Source organism: Henckelia pumila, chromosome 3 (genome assembly GCF_033568475.1).
Source record: "Henckelia pumila isolate YLH828 chromosome 3, ASM3356847v2, whole genome shotgun sequence".
In the NCBI taxonomy this organism is placed as follows: domain Eukaryota; kingdom Viridiplantae; phylum Streptophyta; class Magnoliopsida; order Lamiales; family Gesneriaceae; genus Henckelia; species Henckelia pumila.
The window spans coordinates 51,763,776-51,789,129 of NC_133122.1; the positions used below are offsets into that span (position 1 = coordinate 51,763,776).

The 25,354-nt window shown below is 36.0% G+C and overlaps 3 protein-coding genes across 3 annotated transcripts; all 3 read left to right on the forward strand.

Annotated features, from left to right (window-relative positions):
• Positions 1–758: 758 nt before the first annotated feature.
• Positions 759–3,315, forward strand: LOC140887823 (probable NAD(P)H dehydrogenase (quinone) FQR1-like 1). Its single transcript, XM_073295327.1, has 2 exons — positions 759–1,453; positions 2,771–3,315. The coding sequence occupies exons 1-2, from the start codon at positions 903–905 to the stop codon at positions 2,997–2,999; spliced, it is 780 nt and encodes a 259-aa protein (XP_073151428.1). The 5' UTR covers positions 759–902; the 3' UTR covers positions 3,000–3,315.
• Positions 3,316–5,730: 2,415 nt separating this feature from the next.
• Positions 5,731–8,166, forward strand: LOC140893244 (uncharacterized). Its single transcript, XM_073302313.1, has 5 exons — positions 5,731–6,030; positions 6,125–6,169; positions 6,270–6,542; positions 6,633–6,811; positions 7,736–8,166. The coding sequence occupies exons 1-5, from the start codon at positions 5,805–5,807 to the stop codon at positions 7,931–7,933; spliced, it is 921 nt and encodes a 306-aa protein (XP_073158414.1). The 5' UTR covers positions 5,731–5,804; the 3' UTR covers positions 7,934–8,166.
• A 15,809-nt stretch (positions 8,167–23,975) lies between these two features.
• Positions 23,976–25,319, forward strand: LOC140893361 (membrane protein PM19L-like). The gene is made up of 4 exons (XM_073302416.1): positions 23,976–24,371; positions 24,465–24,642; positions 24,774–24,822; positions 24,902–25,319. The coding sequence occupies exons 1-4, from the start codon at positions 24,239–24,241 to the stop codon at positions 25,010–25,012; spliced, it is 471 nt and encodes a 156-aa protein (XP_073158517.1). The 5' UTR covers positions 23,976–24,238; the 3' UTR covers positions 25,013–25,319.
• Positions 25,320–25,354: the final 35 nt, after the last annotated feature.

Below are 25,354 nucleotides of genomic sequence, written 5' to 3' on the forward strand. Positions count from 1 at the left end.
ACTAGAATGCATTGATTTTTTTGCCAAAGTCTAATTCAATTTATTCTATTATTAATTTTATATCAATTGTCATCAAATACAAACTCAATTTAACTAGACTACTTTAAAATATTAGTATTAATATTCTTCAATATGTACTGCATATACTCATTATTGCTACACTTAACTATCCAAGATTGTACATTTTTTACATTACTAGCATTACTTTCATGTTCTTTTTTCGTTTTATTAATCAATTTTGGTATTTTAAAAAATTGTACTTAAGCGTATTTAATGACACTTAATATGATCAACATGTGTTTGACCGTTTTTTTTTAATTATTTTTAGACAAAACGAGTTTTTTTTACCGTTTTTAGCCGAAACGAGGCGTTTTGGAGAAGTTTAAAGCTTAAACGAGATTAAACGAGGTTTAATCAAGTTATTTAGAACACTGGTTAAAATAAAAAATTGATATTTAAGAGTTTATATGATTTTCAGAAATATAAGATTTTCAGAAATATATATATATAAGATTGATCTGATTTAATATTGACGCAAATCGAAATACTTAAAAACAATGTGACATACCGTTATGAAACTATTGCTTTGACTCAGCCCACTACTATTTTGGGCCGGTCCAAGTGAAATTAGGACGAAATGTTAGGAGCGCCGGGATTACTAACCGCAGCCCATCTTGAAAATTTATTTATTTTTTATTTTGAAGAAACCGCCATTCGAAACTCCGGCTTCACCTTTTTTTTAAAAGAAAGTGAAACGACATCGTCTTCCCAGCTAATTGACTGAGCCGCCACAGCTGAGCGAAGCTTCCACCACGGAACACCGTCTTCACTTCACTCTCGCCGCCACCAATCTTCACGCACATTTCCCACTTCACAGTATTTCTTGATTCCGTATACAATTCATGGGAAAGGGTGGAGGCTGTGTTCCCAGCAAGAAAAAGCTTCCAAATCCCACAACCACAGCCGCCGCCTCCGATGATGATAGCCTCCCGGAATCCACTCAGCCGCCGGCCACAAACCACGTCATCGGCAACGAATCCACCACCTCCACCATTTCAGATCCCACGCGGAATCTTAAGCTTTTCATAGTTTTCTACTCCATGTATGGCCACGTTGAGGGCCTTGCCCGGCGGATGAAACGAGGGGTTGAGATGACTCCCGGCGTAGATGCTGTGCTCTACCGTGTGCCCGAGACGCTGCCTGAAGAAGTACTTAGCAAAATGCAGGCTCCGCCGAAAGACGATTCGATCCCTGTGATCGGGTCTCCCGATGAATTGGCGACAGCTGATGGGTTCTTATTCGGATTTCCGACGAGGTACGGGTTCATGGCTGCGCAAATGAAGGCTTTCTTTGATTCTACAGGACAGTTGTGGAGAGAGCAGAAGCTCGCTGGCAAGCCTGCTGGCTTCTTCGTCAGCACCGGAACTCAAGGTGGAGGCCAAGAGACTACTGCGTAAGCATCTTTGCAGTAGAATTATACCTACTGATCCGTGTGTTTGTTCTGTAACAGTCACTGAACGAATTTGGTAGATGGAATTTTCTTATTTAAAGAAATTTGATTCATTTTCAGCAACTTTTCTGTTGGTCTACCCATCATTGTTGCTCTTCGGAAATGTTGAAAATAAGAATTATATACTTCAGCATCAACTTAGCATGTTTTGTTTTTTGTGCTATGGTTTTTTGTAATTGCTTTTGCAAAAAATCTTTGGTCATATCTGAATTTACCTCACGAATTCATAAGTTGTCTGTTTAGTCGTCAAATTGTATATACTTAACATCTCCACGTTCATGAGATTTGAACAAAAAATGCGCAAGTGAGTTTCTTGCAAAAGCTTATCTTCTAAGTATGGAATGACATGGAAAGTGGCCATTTTGCTCTGTTTTTATCTGTGTGGACGCACGTGTGTGGTGTATTTCCATGTGTGAGAAATAGAGTTTGATTTAAGGATTGATACTGTGAGAAAAAAATGCTACACCCTATCTGGTAATCTTGGTGAGTCGAAGATATCAAGGGATCATTATGTTACAAGGTAATATCTTTGTGGGGAACTGTCCGTTGATGGAAGATAAGGATCTTCAAGTATTCACATAAATGCTGTATTGTTGCATAAGGATACTACTTTTTCCTAGAAAACCACAAAAGAAGAGACAATCTTTTGGTAAATTTGTTAATTGGACGAGTTGAGTTGATATAGCCATCTATTTTTATTCTTCTGCACTTACTTGTCTGTTCCTTCGTTGTAATGCTGCCCCCAAGGACACTGGCTCTACAGATGAAAAAGCACCTTTCGTAGCAAGGCACCAAAAGAACTTGATGATGAAATCAGTGTGTAGGGTGTTGAACTTGATTCCAAACTATAGGATCAACTTTGCTTAAAAGTGATGCTTAATTTACGTTTAATTTACGTTCTTTAATTGGTATTTTGTTTTGTTTTGGGACATAAGATATACCTATAACATGGTACTACTGCAGTTAGTAGAATCGAGTGTTTCTTTATCTTCATGTTGCAATAATTGGGCATATTAATTCTTAACTTTCACCAGCCATCACCATCTGTCAAATGAATTACCACACATCAGAAATTTGTATAATTTATAAGGTATGATGATGTGCACGGCTCTTGAATGTTATTCATTTGAGATAAATCTTCTGAACCTCTTGTTAGAAAAGCATACCTCTGAAATGGTCATATTTGTTTCTTCAATTCCTCAAACTCGACATTTCATGTTTGAACTTAAATTTCACTGTCCACATATTACGCTGCTACAGGTGGACAGCAATTACACAATTAGCTCATCATGGGATGCTGTTTATTCCCATTGGATACACTTTTGGAGGTGGTATGTTCAAAATGGATTCCATCAGAGGAGGTACTCCATATGGTGCTGGAGTCTATGCAGGTGATGGCACGAGGGAACCCAGTGAAACAGAACTGGCCATTGCTGAACATCAAGGCAAATACATGGCTGATATTGTTAAGCGGATTGCTCAGAGTTAACTGCACCTTATTTGGTAAATACACAACGTGGAGTGATTTGATCTTTTGTTTATCGAGCATATGGCATTTCTTTTCGTATCTCCACGGGCAATAGGCTCTGAAGGTTATTCTCTTGCTTACACTTCGAGAATATTGCAAAATTTTCTTGTTTCCTTGATTTCAGCTTTGGTTTTCCCCTCTACATATTGGTTGTTCTGATTGATTTCAAAGTTGTAAATGTGCCATTTTTATTTTTATTTTTTCAGATTGAATGGAGGACAATAAGATTTGAATTCATGTAATCTGTTTCTACATAGTATACGTTCATTTGATTTTTATCACATGTCTTATCATGTCCTATAGTTTTTGAAAAATCTCTGTAGTTTTACATTTGTGTGCTATTGTGTCTGTATTTAAATCTGCAAATTAGCGATATAGCATCAGTAAATTATGTTGTTTGACGATTCTATGTGGATGATAATGACATTCCTTTCCAACCCACATGCATACCAACTTTTTCATTTTGCACATACATTTCCCCCATCAAATCTGCACATTGAAAATAATAAGACACTGATGTTTACTTATCTCCAAATTTGTCACTTATAGCCATCATATCTTCTATAATTCACAAGATAATGTATTTTTTGCTTCTTTTGTTTTATTCTTGGTTATGATTTCGGTAATATTTGAATGAAATTATTCTCATTTCTTTTAGCATAAATTCATGTTTGGGAAATGTGGAGAGCCTGTAATGCCAATATGACATCCACTGGGTTTGGAACAAAATTCTTTTCTAGATTTATCCAATTAAATAAATTATATTAAAGAATCAAAATGTGCGTAGAAATTTATTATAACATGTAATTTACATAGAAATTTCCGAAAAAATAATGAAAATAATTTTCAAACCATACAAGATCAATTTGAAGCAACCCACTCGAGGCCCGGGCGTGACATATGCAAACAAAAAAGAGCTGAAATATAGGACAAAAAGGTGACCCATGGAAGACAATCATATCATTTTGAATTATCTATGCATTTCATTATTTACACTACAAAAGAGATGCATGAAATTTTTTTTTTAGAAAAATAGAATCATATAAAACCCTCTTTTCATCTTGTAATATTTATATTTTATTAATTCATGCACACAATAATAACATTTAGGATCAAATTTTTATTACAAGACATAATATGTTCGATCTTATGTCAAGAAAGTTACTTCATTTCTTTTCATCTAATGCAATGCATTGGTTACATAAAATTATATGTATACGACGTTCCAAGAATCGAGTCGAATAAATTGGTGAACGAACTCATTTTATACCATAGCTAGTACTATTTGCTAATATTTCACTTGTCATATATGGTAGATTGGGCATGCAAAGAGTGAATAATTTTTGACAAACCCCAAAAACATGACGTACAATTATTTGATACAAGGACTCGAGAATCTAGTCCACCATCGAAACTCTGAGATCCCTTTTGCATTCCCAAAATCAAGAAAACGTAACAACAAAAAGCAATGCTATGTAATGAATACCTTCAGGCGTCGTACAGGTCCCTATTCTTAGCTACAAGCTAACATTGTATTCACCGTAATAGGAATATGATTCTTGTAAAAATCTTGATGTCGCAGGCAAAATTAGCCTAGATTTCTCTGATTCCCTCTCAGAACTACACGCCAAAATGAAATATGGCCCAGTTCCAAAAATACAAGATAAATAATCATTGAAAGATTAGATTTATGAATTTGAATTTGCTTGGTCCAGTTTAAATTTTTTTGAAAAGATTTCGACCCCTTGGCATCTTTCGTTTAATTCACCAGAAAGCAGTGTCATCCAGAATTGTTTATATATACTTTTGAATCTGCAGGTTGTTAACAAAATTTTATATATATATTATATTTATGATTTTTATTTTTATTTTGAATTTTTTGAGTTGTGTTGATAAAGGGGGATACGAAAGAATTTGGAAAGATGGCCTATCGAATCGTTTTCCTCAAATTGTTACTAAAATATGATGAGCACAAATTTTGAGAAAAAATGGATTCTGACAAGATATCGTAAAGTTTTTCAAAAGCTTAAAAAGACTTTCATTGTGCAGTCTCATGTATGCTCAAGATATATATAATCAGTGCTGCTTTTTAGATTCCTACAGCTCAATAATTTGATCAGTTTTTTTGTACGTTCGAAATATTAATATAGCGTAGTTATGATTTTTTAGTAAGATATCCATAATATAAAAATGTCTAATACATTACAATTATTAGATTAGAAACATGCGAAAGAGGATGATAAATTGATAATAATGAGATCATCTAGCCTTTGAAAGCAAACAAAGAACCAGACGTTCTAACTAATGCGTTAGTGACAATCTCTTAACAAAAACAAAAGAGTCCCTTTGTAAATCTGGACATAGGATAATCAATCTTTAGATTAGGCAAATAAGGAGTTGTATCAAGAAAAATATTTTTTTATAACGTAAGAATCCGTAACTGCTACTTGTCAATGTACATTAGATAAATTTTTGGATTAACGTAATAACATATAAATTAAACTATGTTATTGAATTATCAAGAAAATCTTTACTAACCAAAAGAACGTTGTATTCGATAATAACATTTGAAAGCTGGTGAGATTCCAACCTGTAAGTGGTCACAATTTCTGTATGATTCTTGATTAGCAGAGCTATATATACTGGCCCTTGTCACGAGACCAAAATATTGCATGCCCCGGGGCGCCCATCACTTAACTTCAAATATAGAATACACATACCAAATTGAGCACCTCATCCACTCTGAAAAAAAACATATCTACACTCATGTCAAAAACCATGGAGAAATCCCTCTACGGTTCAAGAAGACACGACGAGGTCGATTTCGACTTGAAAGAATGGGGCCTCAAGGCTCGAATCAGCCGCGAAAACACGAATTCGAGGAGATTTTCGGCATCAAATCTAAGTAGTTTCAGAGAAGACATCGCAACATCTTTCAGATCAAACATGACCATTTCCAGCACCACCTCTTCTCCAGGATACACATCACGAGGTAACATTTCCCACAGAGAGAGCATCGTCTATATATAAATGATATAAATATATCCAATATATTTTCTTGATCATTAATCCCACTTTTGGTGCAGAAGAAATTGACCCTTCCACTTACTCATTCACCACGGCCTTGAAAGGTGAAAACTTTGTGAGAAAAATATACTCTTTAAAATTTCAAAAGGTTCCATTTTTCTTTTTTCTTTTTTTTTTTTTGAAAAAATATATGTTTCTCTGCAGCATTACAGGCAAAAACAATCTACACATGGGAATACCTTTCACCAGATGAAGGCTACACTCTCAACTCCAAATGGAGTGAAGCTGAGAAATACATTTCCAACCCTTTATCAGGAAGAGTTCCATTGGAATGTTTGTCTGCAAAAACATTGAGTGGAAGGTCTTTTCGTAGCTTAACGAGTCGAATCACCATGTCCGCTCCATTGATATATCCTACCATGAATTTGCAGCAGCCTCACTACTCCAACTCCATTGAAAAGAAAATCAGTGTTCAAGGTTTCATTTCTTGATCATGTAATTAATCTGTCATATATACTTTGAGGAGCAATATTGTATATTGCTTAAAACTTGTATTTTTCGTCTCAGAGAGGTTGAAAACAATAACAACTAGAGACATCGGGACCCAAAGCACGCCGGTTGATGTTAGATCGAGAAGCCCGAGTCCGATTCCCACTCCTTCCATTGAAGAAAGATCGATAAAGAAAGGTGAAAATGAGAGTGGAGACTCGTCTGTTTCCAGTGGGAAACTTGCATCGGACAAGGAGGTAATCGCTTGTAATGAAATAAGCAATTTCAGTCCAAAGTTATTTTTAAATCAACTTTAATTTTGCTAGAGGATCTCTTGTTTGATCCAACCTCTGAAAATGTACTACTTTTGATTACAAACATATTATTTTTCACTCTATAAATTGACCCGTCTAACAAGAAACATATGCAAGTATAGAATATTCGAATAAATCGTAGGTGTGCCAACTGCCATGTTACTTCCCTTATCGGCAACCCCAGAATTTTCCAATATCTTTGTTATGTGAATTTTGGTGGGGTGCTAAGTAAGAGTTGGTATATCTATGGAGGCTAAAAATTTAAGTATTTTCAATAAAATTTTATGTGAAATTGTGATAAATTTGGTCTGCTTAATTATTCTTCATTAATAAAGGAGATACAATTGAGATACTCTGATTTGCAAGCTAGCACCCCCCACAGTGCTGCTGTATTATGTGGGGAGGTCCTATGATTTTGAATCATAGAATGGTCCCTCAAGCATGTGACAAGTTAGGTGTTATGTGGACTGTGGTCACATTTCTAGAGAGAATTTTGTCTTTTTATTATTTCTAGTTTTCATTTCATGAGTGAAATTGATCGAGTAAAATATTATTAGCTTTGCTTGAAACCCAAAAATGAAACAATTAATCTTATGTTAATTAATTCTGAGTTCGATTCGACCAAGACTTCAAATTTGAACGAGATTCGGGTTTGAACTTAAGTAATGAGCTAATATAATTGTTAACACGTACACATACAAGAAATGCAAGTTATAGGATAAAATTATAATTCTAGCACAAAAATATATTTGAATTTAGCTCGAAATCGATGCAGATTGGCTCGATTAACCCCAAGAAATTCAAAATTTACTTGATTCCATGGATTTATATGCATGCGTGGCATGAATTGTGATTTAATTTCCACAGGTAGAAGTGCAAAAACCGAGGGAGGATGATGAATTGACACAAAGAAACGAAGGAGAAGAAGATAGGAGTAAAGCAAGAAAGAAAGCGAGTACGTGCAGTTGCCTCATGATCTCTTTAATCAAGAGAAAGAGAAGAAGAGCAAACAGAATTACCAAACTCACAAAAAATACTACCCCTCTTCATCACATTAAAGCTTAATTGCTAGATGTAAGTAATTAATATGGCAACTTATTGCCCACAGGAGAGTTTGAAAAAACAAGAAGTCTTACGAAGAAGAAGAGGCTAATAAAATGGGATGTGAGTACTTATATATGGTACACACGAGAATTATTCTAACATATTTCATAAACCAAATTTTCATATTTATTTAATATTTCATGTTAATTAAGATAAAATTTCAAATCCACACAATCATTATGTTATTTTAAATCCATTATATTTATATAACTAATATATGTAAATAAATACTGTGTAAATTTAAAATTGAATTTAGTGTCAATTTTTTAATCATAAAATACAATCATATCCTTCCATCCAAATACAATATCAAAGAATTTGAAGCGAAAAGCTAGGTGGAGAATAGCATTTATCCTTTTGTTCTTTTATATTTCTGACTCATGTTAAGCAAAGAGTTGTAAAACAGTAACATTTTTTATTTAATTTTTAAAGTGAATTAGTTCCACTTTTTAGGAAGTGCGAGTTTCTATTACACCTTCATGTGGCACAATGAGTGCATCTCTATCATTTATAAATTGGCAATTTCTCAACATATCTTTGTTTTATTATTGTATCTTTTGATGATTCCCTCCCTGTTACAGAAGAATTTAGTTCAATGTTCATTAATATCAAACGGTTATTTCTTCTCAACGAGAGACAACGGTCATTCAAACACCAAGGAAATTTCTGAATCCCATTTGGAAGACCAGTCCTTTCTATAAAAAAAAAAAAAAAAGAAAAAGGCTCTGTTATATAAAAAAAAAAAAATTAAAAAAGAAACTAATACATTCACAAGCCCCACGCTAAATAAAAAAAAGAAAAAGAAAACAGAAACTAACATACATCGCAACACTATAAACCTGGGTAAATACCTAAAGAATTTGAGGTTACCCTAACTAGTCTATTTGAAACCATAATATAAAATTGGTCGTTAAATATATTTGATATTTGATTTTAGAGTGAAATAAATAAGAGAACGTTAAAAAAAAAAAATTAAACCGATTTAATAATGTCGGTCTCAAATTAGTGATCGCTTTTCGAATTTTTCTTGTAATGAATTATAAAAACTAGTCCTAATAATATATTAGTCAACTATGAATACATGTTTTTGTGTGTATCAAATACAAATCATAATTTGTATAAGTGAAGTGATGATATTTTTTATTTCACTAAAATGTTTGAGTGATGAAAACTACCTTTTCTTTTTTCAAAGTATAGATGCTATATAAATTATGATACTCTCTATTATTATATTGTTTAAACATATCATTTATTTATTGGAGTGAAAATGTGATGTTATTTCATGCATTAAGTATATGTTTATTTTGCATTTAAATCTGGTGATGCTGAATCAACAATTTATCGAGGGACTCTGATTTGTGTAGGTCGTTTTTTACCACTCAATCATATAAATTCACACGTAGTTGCTTGAATTCAATTTCATGTGGCTTGTGCATGCCACTTTTTGACCACCAAATATACCTCTAAATTTTCGAATCTAGAAAATAGTATCATCTGACATCTCTCAAATAATGATTGCTATACTGTTAAATCAGGGTATCTTCTAGCATGCTCATTTGGAACAAACGAGTACAACCATATGAGAAGAAATTGGAACACGCTATGGACAATAAAACTCCCACCAAAAGTAAAGATCTTCTTGTGGAGACTTGCAAGGAACTGTCTTCCCTTAAGGGATAGACTTCAAAGGAGAGGTCTTTTAGTGCCTTTAGCTTGGGTGTTATGTAACCAAGGAATCGAGAATAGATGACATCTCTTTATTTCTTGCCCTTTTGCACAAGAATGCTGGAGATTGGCAAGGTTACAAGGAAAAATTGAAGCTGGAATGCAACAAGCTGAATCTTTTCAAGACATTTTCTTCCAATTGATGGCACATTTGAAGGGCAGTGAGCTGGATAAGTATTGCATGATATTATGGAGCATTTGGAGGCAAAGAAATGATAGAGTCTGGAACAACAAAAATTCCAACGCGATTCAGACAAATCTCTTGGCAAATGAATTCTTAAGCGAATGGTTGGGAGCTAAGAAGTTGTGTAATGAGATGCAACCCCCTAAATCTTTAAAGGAATTGTGTATCTTGTGGCATAAACCACCACTCTCGATCTATAAATGCAATGTGGATTCTGCTTTTTTTTTTAAGATGATCATAAATTTGGGATCGGATGCATATTGAGGGATGAGAATGGAAAAGTAATTAGCTGCAAAACTTGCACTATGAATGGTGGAGGGAGAGGCAATGGGCCTTCTCGAGGCTCTATTATGGGTCCGAAGTCTTGGCTTCAAGAATGTAATTTTTGAACTTGATGCAAAGGGAGTAATGGAAGCAATCAATGCAAAATATGGTGGTATCTCCGAGTTTTCGTCTATCGTCCATAAATGTCAAAAAATTTTAAAAAACGAGAAAGATTTCTCAGTTGTTTTTGCTCGGCGACAAGCAAATGAGTGTGTTCATGCTTTAGCAAAAACATCTCGTTTTAAATTAATTTGATGTATAACCATGCGAATCAGTTTGGACACACACACCGTTTCACATCAGAGATTTTGTTTTAATTTACAATATTCGACTCTGTTAATTTGGCTCGTAGGATGAAATAATTTATATAAAATAATAAAAATATAGAAGAGTAATATGAATCGTAAAAATTGATAGACATAAACAGTTTCTAAACTTTCTATGGTGAATATACATTTACTCATTATATAGTGTTTAACGTGTTGGTTGAACAATTCATACTCATCTTATCAATGATAAGAAACACTATCATAGAGAAGATACTATGGTTTATGTGTGTAAGACATCATTAATGGAGCTTCAACGGGGCCATATTAACCTCGTTAATTTGACGCATTACATAATTTAATAAGTTAGATTTTTTAATTACGTCAAAAAAAAGGTTAGAATATTTTTTAATGCGATTTTACTTTGTTCGAAAAATTAATTTTCAATGGTTTCATATTCTAATAATGTTTCCAATAAACTAATTTTCTAATCACTATAATTTTAAAAAAAATTCATGAATTGCCTTTCAACACGGCTTGAAGATCAATTTTCTTCTCCCACGCGAGCATTATTTTTATTTATAACCCTTAGAGCTTGGATATGTAACAAAAAAATTTAAATTTATAATAATCATATAACCAATGGGGAAAGAAAACGTTTGATTGTAAAAATCAATAATGTAAAAAAAAAAAAAAAAAATCTAAGGATGTCTTACATTGTGATCTTTTGGGGAAAAATGGAAATAGTTATGATGCGGCCGAAACAATTATCTCCCTAATCAGCAGATAAATTAGGAAGTCGTACGTCCTCCTGGTCTCCTTCTTCCTCGGTCATCTGCAGAGGAGAACGATCTCCTGATCTCCTACTCCTTTGATCACCAAAAGAAGTCGTGCGTCCTCCTTTTGGGTTGTCACCTGATTCACGAACACACGTTAGAGGCGCCGCGTGGTCACCCGACGAAAACCCTTTGACGGTCAAGTCAACGATCACCTCCACACAAAACAGGAGAGCAGAGAGCTTTTGTAATCCAAAGAGTCACTTATCTTGAAATGAAGAGATCCCCTTCTATTTATAAGCAAAATTGAGTTAAATTACACATTAACCCTTCTAAGCCCAAAAATGCAAATTAATCCTTCAAGACTCCAAAATTAAGAATTAATCCTTTAAAAATATTATTCTGGCAAATTAACCCATTTAATTTATTTATATATTTTAAGTATATTAAAAATATACTTATACTCATCAAGTTACTTTGGTGTCAAAAAAAAAAAATCATGTTCCAACAATATGATTCGTTAAAATTTGGTGATAAAACAAATAAATTTTCATCGTCAAATATAAAAATATATTTAAATATCAAGGAATTAATTTTTACTTGTATTTGGCTTTAGGTATTTTAGAGTAATTTACCGCATTATGCGGGGCTAATTAGGATATTTTGTACACAAAATTTAATATGTATTTTAAATTATATGAGAATGGTTTCGGGAGTGAAATCGATGATATTTCCATTTTTTTTAACAAAATATCGTCACCACGTACATTAGATTTGAAGAAATTTTTTAAAATATCATTATATTATTATTTTTTTTGAAAGGACTACTATTATATTATTTAATAATAAAAAATAGGAAAAAAATTGGTAGAAAGGGTACTTAGGTCATTCAAAAAAAATACATAAAAGTAATTCACGATCATAAAATCATATCAAACACAGTATAATTTATCATAATTTATTTGTATTCTCGCCTCTCATGTTTTTACTCTCATAATCAATCATCTGTTTATCCCATCACACGAACCAACATGTCCTTATCTTAGTCCTACAAAACAAAAAAATCTGATAATTTTATTTCATCAAGTAATTTTATTGCATTGCATTCATACTGAGTCATTATCTTTTTTATTTCTGAGACCGTTATCCACTCGTGATGAGTTGTTTTAGACATCAGATCCGTGGACATTTAAACGTCACACCTCTGATGGCTAGTGTAGGGTCGCTCAGTTCTGCGGACTGCTTCTCCTTATGCATACTATTGCAAAATCGAGGGTGAATTTGAGACGTCACACCCCTAGCACAGGTCACCATAGTTATATCTATTGTTATTGGATTCAGGTTTGATATCCGACGTTCTTTGGTACCAGACATTTGCATTTTATTTTATTTTATTATTATTTTTTTTGAAATTAACATTTGCATTTTATTAGTTGTTTTAAATATCATTTATTTTGCCGTAATTTAATTGATCTTCGTACTGGGGTTTGACCATTGTTCCTCGGGGCTGCTGTGGTTTTGTCGTTATTGTCATGACATGTTATACATATTGTTCAGAGACATCTAGTGGTGTTTCTGCCAGTGGTGTCCAAGGAGGGTATTGAGCTGTTGTCGTCGAGTTCCTAGTTATTATGATATTATTTGGAGTCTTTTATTTGCCGGGGAGATGCCCCGTGTAATTGTATCGATATTTTACGATATATGGGAATTTTTTGTTGATGTGTTTCAGCCTTGCCGACTTGCATATGATTAGTCTTGGCGAGTGCGGCTGTAGGTGTGTAATTGTTGAATTAAATTATATTTTCAAGTATTAACAGGTTGTTGTGTTGTTGGATTATTCGGGATGTCCTATTTACGGTGAGGTCATGCTGAAATTTCTATAAGCCCAATAAAAAAATTTACTCGTTTTCGTTGTTTACATTAATTAATCATATTTGTTTGGTTATTAAACATTAATCAGGAGCATGTACCACATTTGATATCAGAGCATAAACTAGGATATGCTCGAATTAGAGTCTATGACAATTGAGTCTAAGCATGATTTTTTTGTTTATATCTAAGCATGAATTAAGATGATTGTGTATGTGTTTGATTACATGCTCTTCTGTGTAAGTATATTTAAATCAAACAATTGAATTAAAACATAGTAAGTATATATATATATAGTAATTTTCAGCTACCCAACCATTTCTGCCCAACTCGTTCCCGACACTAAAACTCACTACCGGGTTTTAGTTGTTTTTTTTAAAAAAAATTCGTATCACTAACACCTACTACCAGGTTTTAGTTGTCGGGGATGAGTTGGATATCATTGTTTGGGCAGCTGAAAATTTATATATATATATATATATAACAATTGAATTAAAACATAGCAAGTACACAGAAGAGCATGTAGTGTATGTTCATTAAACCATATTAGTGTCAAAAAAATTTTGATTACAAAATTAAAATTTTGAAACTTATGTTGCGTTTTGGAAACGAAAAAAACTGCAGTCCAATAGTGGTATCAAAACCAGATTTTTTATATGGTATGATTAATGTTATGTTGAGGGTTTTTTTTTTCTAAGAGCATAATAAAATTTAGAAAACCTTTACCCTTTAATTTTTTAATTTTTTTTCGAAATTAATAAAAAAAATTATAAAGGTTTATTTATTTAAAAAAATAAAAATTAAAAAGGTTTATAAAGCTAATACAATGTGCTCTGCACCATTTCAATGGAGAAGACTGGATTTGTCACCCGTATACATTCTTGTTCAGCATTCTCTCCCGAAGAGAAAATGTTCCGTACGATCACCTCACTATGTATGTTAAAGCTCTACCATCACCTCACTGTGTATGTTAAAACTCTACCATCCCCTCACCGAACCCTAATTTATAGCCCTAAACCTAATTCGTCACAACGCCATGGCGATCGTTTGGGAATTTATGAAAAATTCCTTCTCCAGAGTCGTGGCCTACACCGAAATAGAAATGTTCCATAGACGGACTGTGGAAACGGGGGTAGTAGTCTGTGTGGTGGCCTTCATGAAGTCTACAATGGATAAAATCCCCGAGAAGCACTGCGAAGCCACTAATGCTATGGCCTCATGCCTCAAGCGCATGGAAGCAGACTTGAAGAAAACGGAAAAATCAGTTCTAGAATTCGAGGAACAGGCGAAATCAGTGTGAGAATCTGTGAAGGAGATTGAAGTAAGTATCGTCTATGTTATTATTGTTAGTGTAATATTAATGTACATAGATTCTTTAAGAGTATTCTTAACCATAGGTTCTGCCGTAATCCATGTAATAAGTTTTATTCTCCTCTGATTCACTTTCCTATTTTAGATAGTTGGTGCATATATAGTTGTATATGATAACGTTTAGAACAAAAATGTAAATACAAGATTTGAGAGGAAAGATGTTCTCTGCTTTGTTACTATCAAAGTACATCAGCTATATAAAAATATCTTACTAACAAACCAAGCAAGAAACAAGCAACGGTTCATACAAAAATGGGGATGGGGAATATATGAGGAATCTCCGATAAAAATTAATGGGGATTGAGGCGGGTATGAGGATCGGATTTGAATTCGGGGACGGGGATGGGGAAGACATCCCCGTCCCCGACCCGCCCCATTGTCATCCCTAATCAAAGGCTTCCTATTTTTCTGTTAAAAAGAAAACCCAAGTTTTTCTACTAAAATCATCTGTAAAGGTAAGCAAATACCTTTTCTTGTTGTTGGAGAGAGGTGTGATTGGTCCACAAATATCAGCATGTACAAACTGAAGAATTTTGGTAGCTCTCCAGGTGCTTTTTTTTTTTTTGGAAAAGAGTCTCTTTGTTGTTTGCCTATCAGACAATGCTGACATACCCTTGAAGGAGACTGAAATAAAGGTAAATCATTTACCATGTTCTTTTTCATAAGAGTTTTCAGGCCCATAAAACTCAAGTGTCCATATCTGTGATGCCAAAGCTGCCCCAAATCATCAGCGATGGTGCTGAAGCAAATAGATTGTGAAGGTTGCGAGATGGCATATAGCACAAACATTCAATTTGCAGTCATCTTTTTATCCATAATCAAACTTTTTTCAGAGTGAAACACCTTACATCGGCCATGTTGAAACTGAATAGTAAGCCCATTTTCCTGCAATTTCCCAATACTCAATAGGTTGCTCTTCAGCTTCGGTACATAGAACACTCCAGTGATAATATGAGCTACTTTATGCACCTGTAACCTGGCAGTTCCCTTCCCTAATACTGCCATGCTGGAGTTATTGACGAGTGTTACCGAATCTCTGAAATTTTCATCCATTTCTGAGAAGTATTCCCTTTTTCCGCACATATGATTGTTGCATCCAGAGTCAAAGAACCATAAATTTTCACCGGTAGCTTTATTCATATCTACTTGTGCCATTAAAAGCATTTCTTCTTGAGTTTCTGCGTAATTTGCTTCCTCCTTGTTTGGACATTCCTATTGAAAATGTCCCAACTTGTGACAACGGTAGCATTTCACTGTGAATTTGTCAAAGCTTTGTCTGCTTCATCCTCGTCCTCTTCCCCTAGAATATCCACGACCTCGACCCCTGCCTCCTGTGTGATCTCAATGAGTTATTTTCGGAGCTTGTTCTTCTCCACTATGAGGCCTCATACGTTGCTCATGTACAAGAAGGCTGCTTTGCAACTCATCAATGGTTAGCGAGTCGATATCTCTGGACTCCTCAATTGAACACACAACATAATCAAATTTTGGAGTCATGGATCTCAGAATCTTTTCTATGACAGCAACATCTCCTTTGCTTTCACCATTTACTTTCATCTTATTAGAAATGGTAAGAGTTCGAGCAAAGTACTCGTTCATCGATTTTCCTTCTTGCATGTGGAGAATTTCGAATTCTTTTCGTAGTGTTTGCAACAAAGCACGTTTGACTCGAGTTGTCCCTTGGTATTTCTGCCTCATAGAATCCCATATGTTCTTTGATGTATCAGTGTTGAGGATCGTTTCCAGGACTGAACGATCAAAAGCTTGAAATAGATAATTTTTTTCCTTCAAATCTTTCAGCTTTTGATCATCAATGTTCTTTCTCTGTGTTTCTGTGAGAATAGCTCCTTCTACTGCCGCAGGAAATCCATTTTCTATTAGGCCCCAATATTCCTTTGAACGCAGGAAATTCTCCATGAGCATTGCCCAATGATCATAATGCCCATCAAATCGAGGGACTGCTGTTGCACAAATGATCCTTCCGTCATCATATTTTGAAATATTGCAGCTTCCAAATGTAATCAGGCCCCTCGAGGCTCTGATACCAAATGATAACGTTTAGAACAAAATGTAAATACAAGATTTGATAGGAAAGATGTTCTTTGCTTTATTACTGTCAAAGTACATCAGCTATATAAAAATAACTTACTAACAAAACAAGCAAGAAACAAGCAATGGTTCCTACAAAAATAGAAAGACTGAAAAACAAATAATATCATCCTGAACAATAAGGATTTTATTGAACTAAACAGCAGCACACTAGCTTAACAGTATATCCTCTGTTCAAAGAAATCATCAATTCAAGAATTGCTTTATCACAAACATGGTATTTGAGTCTTGTCAATAAGCCATTTTTTTTCTCGTCTCTTTCGATCTCGTTCATATCTATGTGTTTACTTGTCTGTAGCCTTGGGTATTCACATGAAACCTACATCTGCAGAGGTTTCTTCTTGATATTTGGATTAATTCTTGTCTCTGTCTCGTCCATACATTGGGTTGTCTAGTATGGATATCTCTCGACCTATTGCTAGTATTTCAGAAGGTTCCAACTGCACCTTGTGGTCTCAGCAAATGAAAAGTTTTCTAATTGAGCACAAGATTTGGCACATTTTTACTTGTATCTCCTTTTCAATTGATTTTTGATGCCTCTCGAAGTAGACCCTTCGTGCATTTATCACTGCTTGTTATTCCAGTTGCTACACCAAGTTTTTATTCACCTTTATCCTTTCAAGAACCAGCTGGATTCAGCTCCAAGAATGCACAACCATTCTAACTGTCTTATCTTCTCCAGTTGTATCCGGTAGAATTTCTTTTGTTGCTTCCGACTGCCACTTCTTGATTGATCCTTATCCAACTTTTAGAGACACTTTTAACAATTCTCCACCTTGTCTTCACAAGTTGGATGCCTTCCTCCAATTTGGCTAAATGAACTAAGTTATATTTCCTATGCTAACCAAGTTAAATTGGTTTTGTTAAATGTGCACAATGTTGGATGTTTATGTGACTGTTTTTTTTAGAAAAATACTGTAGGCATCTTTCATCACGTGGTAGCCTCAGGTTCTAGGTTGGGACAACCCCCAGGCGCCGACACTGGCGTCACAATGTTGGATGTTTATGTTACTATTTTTTTTAGAAAAAACACTGTAGGCACCTTCCATCACGTGGTAGCCTCAGGTTCCAGGTTGGGGCAACCGGGGGTTGCCGGGGCACACTGGTCTCGCCAGTGTGCTCGGCGCCTTGGGGTTGTCCCCTTCGCAGCAGAAAGCTCATTCCAGAGGTTAGCAATAATAAGTCTTGTATCAATGTTGATGAAACCGAACAACCCGGTGATTTCTCCTCCATCAACAGCTCTCTCGCTTTCCATGGGGAACTACTTTTCATAGGTGTGTGACTAACTAGGAAAGATATAGAGATCGGAGAGTCCTTTAAGGTTAGTCTTCTTGATAGACTCTCAACAATATGAACAAGAAGGCGGACATTGCTAGTTCTAGAGTTGGAGGTGGCTACCAACATAGAGTTCCACTAGCGCCGAAATAGGAAGTGGTGGTACCTATTCCTTACTGATGGTAGGAGATGGCATGCCGGGGTGAAGAAATGGGTCAACCTCTTTTTGGCTTCGGCCAAACACTTTTTCTCGCTGGTCGAGCTTTCTAGAAAAAAACGATGTGAGAACGTATTCTCTTATCTAAGATTCTTTCCTGGTTATTTCCTGGATTTTTTTTCGAAGCTAAACTATCGATTGCTAATTCTTACAAATTGTAGTGTTGTATTTGTTATGGCTCGCAGTCAAATTTACTTAAATTATCTTCTAGCAATTATGAGTTGTGAGCGTTAGTGTGTGGCTCGTGTCATTCGCAGGTCTGTATGACCTCACAGAGTATTTAATCTCTATTTTTGTTATTTTTTATTTTTTCCTTCTTACTATTTTATTTTTGTTTTCTCATTACAGATAGAAATATACACACACATATTGCAATAGAATTACTTGATGAAATGAAATCTGATAAAGTTTTTTGTTTTATAGTGGGAGGAAGATAAGGACGGATTGCGGTTGAGACCAGTGTGCCACTGCATGTGAAGAAATAAGCTTTTGCTAGAGATTATGCATTTTGAAAAATGCTGAAGTCTGTTTTCAATTGATTTTGTGGAATTTTATTTGGATTTGAAATTAGAAATCTCTGGTTTGATTAGATCAAGCATTTTGAAAAATGTTAAAGTCTGTTTTCAATTGATTTCGTGGAATTTTGGTGGGATTTGAATTAGAAATCTCGTTGAGTATGGCAGTGAAATTTTAAAACATAATTGGTATTTGGTAGAATTTTATAGGATTTGATATTTAAACTTTGTTCCCCTGCACCCATGGGGCGCCAGCCATGTCATTTTTTTGGTTAATTGTTTTATTTTTTTAAAATTATTTTTCCTTCTGTAATGGACTGGGCTGTCCCAGCCATTCTTGCACTCATGGTCTTCTCCCCCTTGGTGGGGAGTTTTTGCCCTTCCCAGGAATCGAACCTTGTACCCCAGGCTTAAATACAAAGTTTTATGAATCCTGGTACCATTGAGCTAGCTCAATCCATTACAGAAAAGGGCGCCCTTTTTTAAAACTTTTTATTTAAGTCTGGGGTACAAGGTTCGATTTCTGGGGAGGGCAAAAACTCCCCACCAGGGGGGAGAAGACCATGAGTGCAAGAATGGCTGGGCCAACCCAGTCCATTACACCTTCCCAGCCCATCTCTCACACCCATCACTTCACGCACATCACTCATGCCTCTCACCCTTTCTCCACTCCCCTCTCTGTAAAATATCACCGGCCGCCACCACCCCACCCTTCTGCCACCACGATCGGTCATCCCTTGCCCTGGATCTCATCTTCCTCCCTCCAGTCCTGGTATTTCTTAGGTTTGGGCAGTCGTACGGGGGTGGTTGTGCATGGAGTGGGGTGGTCGGATGGGTGGGGTTGAGCGTGGGGTTCGGTGGGGTGGGGTGGCCGGTCAGCGTGGGTGGTCGGTGGCAACGGCGGCTATGAAGATTTGGAAGGGGGAGGATTTGAATAAGGAAAAAGACGCATCGTTTCATAAATTGGACCAATTTGGGCCCAATTTTTTTAATAAAAAAATAATAAAGAAAAATACAAAAAAAAAAAAAAGAGAAATGGCAGCCCAGCTGGCGCCCAAGTAGGGGTGCAGGGGAACATTTTTCTTTGATATTTATTGCTATATTATAAAATAGAGACATTAGAGTAACCATTTTAAATTTGTGAAAAAAAAATTTCACAATCACTTATATTTAGAGGTTGCAAACTTTAGCTTATTGTGGTCACTTAAAAATTGTATTTATCATTTTCATTTTTAGTTAAATTGTATTTATCTTCCTCATTCTTAGTTAATTATAATTAATTAATTATAACCATAATTTATTTAAAACTACAATTATACAATTTTATTAATTTTTAAAAATATTTTTAAAATATTGATGATGTCGATTTTTTCCTCCGATTTCGGTCTGGTAGAATGGATCTTTGGGTCGGGCACGACGGAGCTCTGCACAGACAAAAGCTAAGTTAGGGGGCGCCGAAGGTGTTTCGGCGTGACCCCTTTGATGCCTAAGTCAGTGCTCGATAAATAAAGAGTTTGACAAAAATAAGAACAAGAGAATATGTGTGAGTGAGTGTGTGAATAAGAAGTGAATAGAAGAGATGAATGTGTAAAACATGAACCATACCTGTATTTATAGGGGCTGGAGAGGGTAGAATATATGTTAGAGTAAAACTCTATTCAAGCATGAACCTTGACCAAGTAGCAAGATTCATATCTGAAAATAATGGAAGATTCTTGACCTTGGGCCCGTCCTGGGCCCAGGTCGGGTTCCAACTATAACAGTTATAGCTCAAGCTCATGAATTTATGATTGTGACCCTATTCCCTAATAGGGTCATCCCAGACTGGCCTTCTCATAAAACAAGACTAGGTGAGCTTCAAAGTATATTTTCAGAAATATGGATTATTGGGCTGGGGACGGGTTAGATCCGTATATTTTTTAGGGACATCAATAATACCTCCCTCGCTGGTCTAAAAAAAGTATGAAATTTAGATCATATAGTCGTCTGACCTGACCCCGAGCCCTATGTATCATGCTCGAAATGTAATATACCACAATGTGCTTTCCATGACCGGTCCGGATCTCGATCCTCGTCATGTGCTTTCTATGGACGGTCCGGATGTGGATCCTCGTTATGTGCTTTCTCTGGACGCCAAAGATTTCGCGACGGTACGATTCTCGAAATATTCCCCGAATGATGTGGCCCGCCCCAGATCGCTGATCGGTATTTTAATCCAACGATCAGAATCAATTCGATTCTCCTATAAATAAGACGGTAAAAAACTTCATTTTTCACTTTTCACAGCGTTTGCGTTAATCTGTCAAAATTTTGAGAGCTCTCCCGACCCGTGCTGAGACGACTGGCCCGGACTGGTTCCTTTCGAACTCTATTATCTATTTTCCTCCTTTGTAAGTTTTATCCTTCCCCTAAGAATTAAAAATGTCTTCCCCAAACGAAAATGTAGTCCGGGAAATGGTAGCCTTTATAGAGGGTTCCCATCCTCTTGAGATGCTCGAGCATAATGACTCTTCGGGGTCAGATGCCGACCCGAGCCCTTCCGAGACTCGGGAGGCAAAAATGCGGAGGCTCTATGCACTTAGATCTGATGAAACTCAGTTACGGGAGGAGGGTAAACATTGGTTTGAGGTTTTAGCCTCCCATTTAGGTTCAAACATGGGCTCGGTCATCAGGGACAAGTCCGGGATGCCCAATACGTATGACCTCATACTTCCTCGTCGACGAGACCGAGCTCACAAACCCCCCAAGGGCGTCTTAAGCTTTGGTTTAGACCAGGTCAAGATGGGTCTTAGGTTTCCCATCCCCGAGATGATCTTATCCTTCAATATTTCTGTATATGCCCGAGCCAGCTGACCCCTAACTCTTTTAGTTCTATCTTATCCCTAAGAGTTTTGTTTTGTTTTTTTCGGGTTCCTTTAGATGTGGGGAATTTCACCAAATTCCTGCAAATAAAAAAGACAGCCCCGGGTCGATTTTATATTTCTATCCGACCCGAGTACAAATTTTTAAAGGGAAAATCGAGCTCACACAAGGGCTGGAAAAATAGATTTTTCTTTGTTCGTCCTGAGCCCAAGCAGCCTTGGAGGTTTCGATCCAACTGGCAATGAATTTTACTTCCCGTGATTTTCTTGCTCAACCCAGCCATAATTTCACCAACTTTCTTGTCACCCTATCTGAAAAAACCTTTGATATCGAGAGCCTAATCAAAGAAGACCTGCTTTGCAAGTATGACTTTTGTAGGAAAGGGATAGAGGTCCAGGGTGATTTAGGTAGGAAACACTTAACTTTTCATTCACTTATTTCTTTATATTCCCGTGCACTCGTACTCACTTCTTTTCTTTTTCTTTATTTACAGACAAAAGAATAATCGAAGCTGAAATGACTACTGATTTCCGAGCCGCGGCCAAGAGATTGAAGCGAAAGAAACCCGAGGTGTCCGCGGAGTCTGGTACTGAACCCGATCAAGAAATTCCCGAACAGCAGTCGCGGAAGTCTTCCAAGAAAGTTCGAGGAGATGAAGCCCCGAGCAAGCAAGAGCCCATTCCCCAAGCCAACATCTCCGCTCCTGGAAAATGGAAGGAGAAAGTTTTCATTGACCTCGGGTCCCTTCCCGAGCATATGGCACGCGGTGATCCCGATCACCCTTACAGCCCGAGTATTTCCTTCTTCGCCCGGCCAGACCATCTTGGGAGCCTGAACATTTTGCAACACATGCTCTCTACCGAAGATCTAGATATAATCCGGGTTATCCCGGACCAGGAGGCTGAGGAATCTCTAGCTTTGGCTTTCATGCAGGTATTTTCTCTTTATTTTTAAACTTTGAATTCTTACTCCTTTAACCATAAATAACACCTTGTATTTTCCCCTCGCAGGCCATGGTCTGGGCAGAAGAGATCACCTCCCAAGCCTATAAATTCCGTACTCATCATTCCTTGAGCCAGAATGCTATCGTGAAGCGGGTAGCCGCCCTGACCAAGCAAATTCGGGATCTCAAGTCCGCCCATGACCAAGAAGTGCATGACATAAGGTCGGATATAGAAACGGTTCAGGACGGCTGGGAAGGTGCCAAGAAACGTATTACCGACCTGGAGGATGCGCTTGCTGCTAAGGATCGGGAGTTTGTGGTTGGTTGGGCTATGAAGAAACAAGATTTTGTTACCTCTTCCAAATTTGCCGATCTCTGTGCCGAGAAGAATTTGGTCTTCTTTGAAGATGGTTTCCAAGGGTGCTTGGCTCAAGTTAGAGCCAATGGATACCCCGAGGCTGCAAGAAGTTACTATTTAAGGGTTAAATTTTATAATATTGAAAGAGATGTCGAAAAAGAGAGAGTTTCACTGAATGTGAAAAATACGAAAAGTTTTTTTTTTAATAAAAAGATTATAAGTGATATATAGAACAAACATAGATTATTTATAAGTAATCTAAAACTGATAATTTTAGTAACAATATACAAGGATGAGATATCGAACCAAAAATATCGACTTTTCGTAATATCGTATCGAAATATTTTTCGGTATCTATACGATATTAGTGTGGATTTTTTTCATACCAAAATTTCGGAATTTCGATATCGATGTCGGTATGAATTTTTTTGATACCAATATTTTTGATACGGTATACCGAAAACCCACTCCTGAGTGGATATGAGTTTATTTTTGGTCCAAGTCGATGAGTAAATTTTCATTCAGAAAAAAGTATATATATATATATATATATATATATATATATATATATATATATATATAACTCTTGATGAATGAATCATATTTTCGAACAAAAACACCATACAAAGTGTTCAATATATAATCCTATATACGAAATACATTAGGTTGCGTTTTGGGACATGAATTTAAAATCCACGAATTTCAATTAGTTTAAATAAAATATCAGTTAAATCTTGAATTTATTCATTTTTTATTTATATATTAATAATACTAAATAGAATTGATTTCAAATATCATCGTTCTAGCTAACACGAAAACAATAGTTTCCCCAACTAGCTAAAAATAGCATATGCCAGTTTTTCGATACAAAAAATGAAAAAAAAAAAAAGCTTCGCCTAGGTACTTGGAGTCGACGCCTACAAATATTTCTTTGTATAATATAATAGTCTTTAAAATTAAATTAAAGCTCGAATAGGAGAAAGGTCTTTATTATTAGATTAGACTATAGACAAGTCTTTTTTTTTTTTTTTTTTTTTTGATTTTTAATCATAAATATATAACATTTTTTTTATGATGAATACAAAATGAAAGGCATACCAGCTCTGTCTACTCTATTTGGCTGCGTCATATTAATTTGTAGTTATCTTCAAATATATATCAGTTTATTGAATTCTGAATCCATTATTTAGCTTGGAAAGAAGTACTATATATAAATAATTTGATGAAGAGTAAAGTAGAAGATGATGATCGGATGATGAATGATTCAGTCACACGTCCCTTTGGATGCTCAAATCTTACACAAGCTAAAACAAATACATGCATCATCATTCATTCCAATTATTACCACAAAACCCACCTCGAATTTCTCAACTTCAGCATAGAAATTGAATCACATAAACCACCAGAGAAACTAATCGGTTAAGGGGAGCTAGGGAGACTCGTGGGTTTTGATCAGATTGATTCGAAGATCGATGGCGGCCGGAAATGGCGGGAGAAGGTTGATGGGACCTCTGCTGACGGTGAATATGGTGGTGTATTTGATCGTCGTGGGGCTGGCTGGCTGGTCACTCGACAAATACATCGATGGAGAGCAGAGTCATCCCCGTAAGTACCAACCAATTCTCCATGCCAGTTTCATTATATACATCTCCAAAGTCCCCAACTGGGCTAGGCTAATGGTTTGGTTTACATTTGCAGACCTGGGTGGGAATCCTTCCACCATTTTCCTCCTGATATTTGCTTTGATCGCTGCTACGACGGGGCTATGCTCGGTGTTTCAGGGATACATGCAGGCTCGTGTCTGGAACAGCGTCGGACTTGCAAGTGCTGCAACATCTGCAATCATCTCACTGGGGATTACTGCTCTTGCTTTCGGGTATAATACATCTTAATTTCTTCAATCTCCACTCCACCATGTACGTGCATGTACTAGATCAATATCTGTATGCTAATGCTGTACTAAAAAACAGAATCTAAACATGCAATATTCTTTGCTCATTGACACAGTCTTGTTTGCAAGCAAATCATAATGGGAGGACACAGGGGTAAACGCTTGGTAAGGTGTCTTAACTGAACATACAACATTCATTGTTACATCCATCTCCGATTCTTTATTTTAAGTTTGTAAACTGCAGCAAACACTGGAAGCGTTTATTGCGATATCGGGCATCAGCCAACTACTCTACCTGCTTCTTCTGCATGCTGGCATATTTAACAGCAGATACGGGCCGACTTACCAAGGTTAAGGACATATCCCAGAGAATGTATATTACAAGCATAGCTTTACAATCTTTCGGGTTTGCGACGGGAAGGTTAGATGTTTGTCCGAGTCTGAACCAAGTGATTATTATGTCTAGTGAGTGAGTACTAGAATCCATCAGAATGTGTCATTTCTGAGTTGCAAGAATTTTAATTACTACAGATTTAGTTGCTAGCAAGATAAAATAGTTCTAGTAAAGCTTCGTGATACTGATATATGTAACAGATTGGTAATGGGGACGACTAAAGATTTGGCGAAAATTCCACATAATCCAGCAGAAGGATTAAAATAGAGTCTGTGATGTTCTCGAATGATTTTTTTGAAAAAA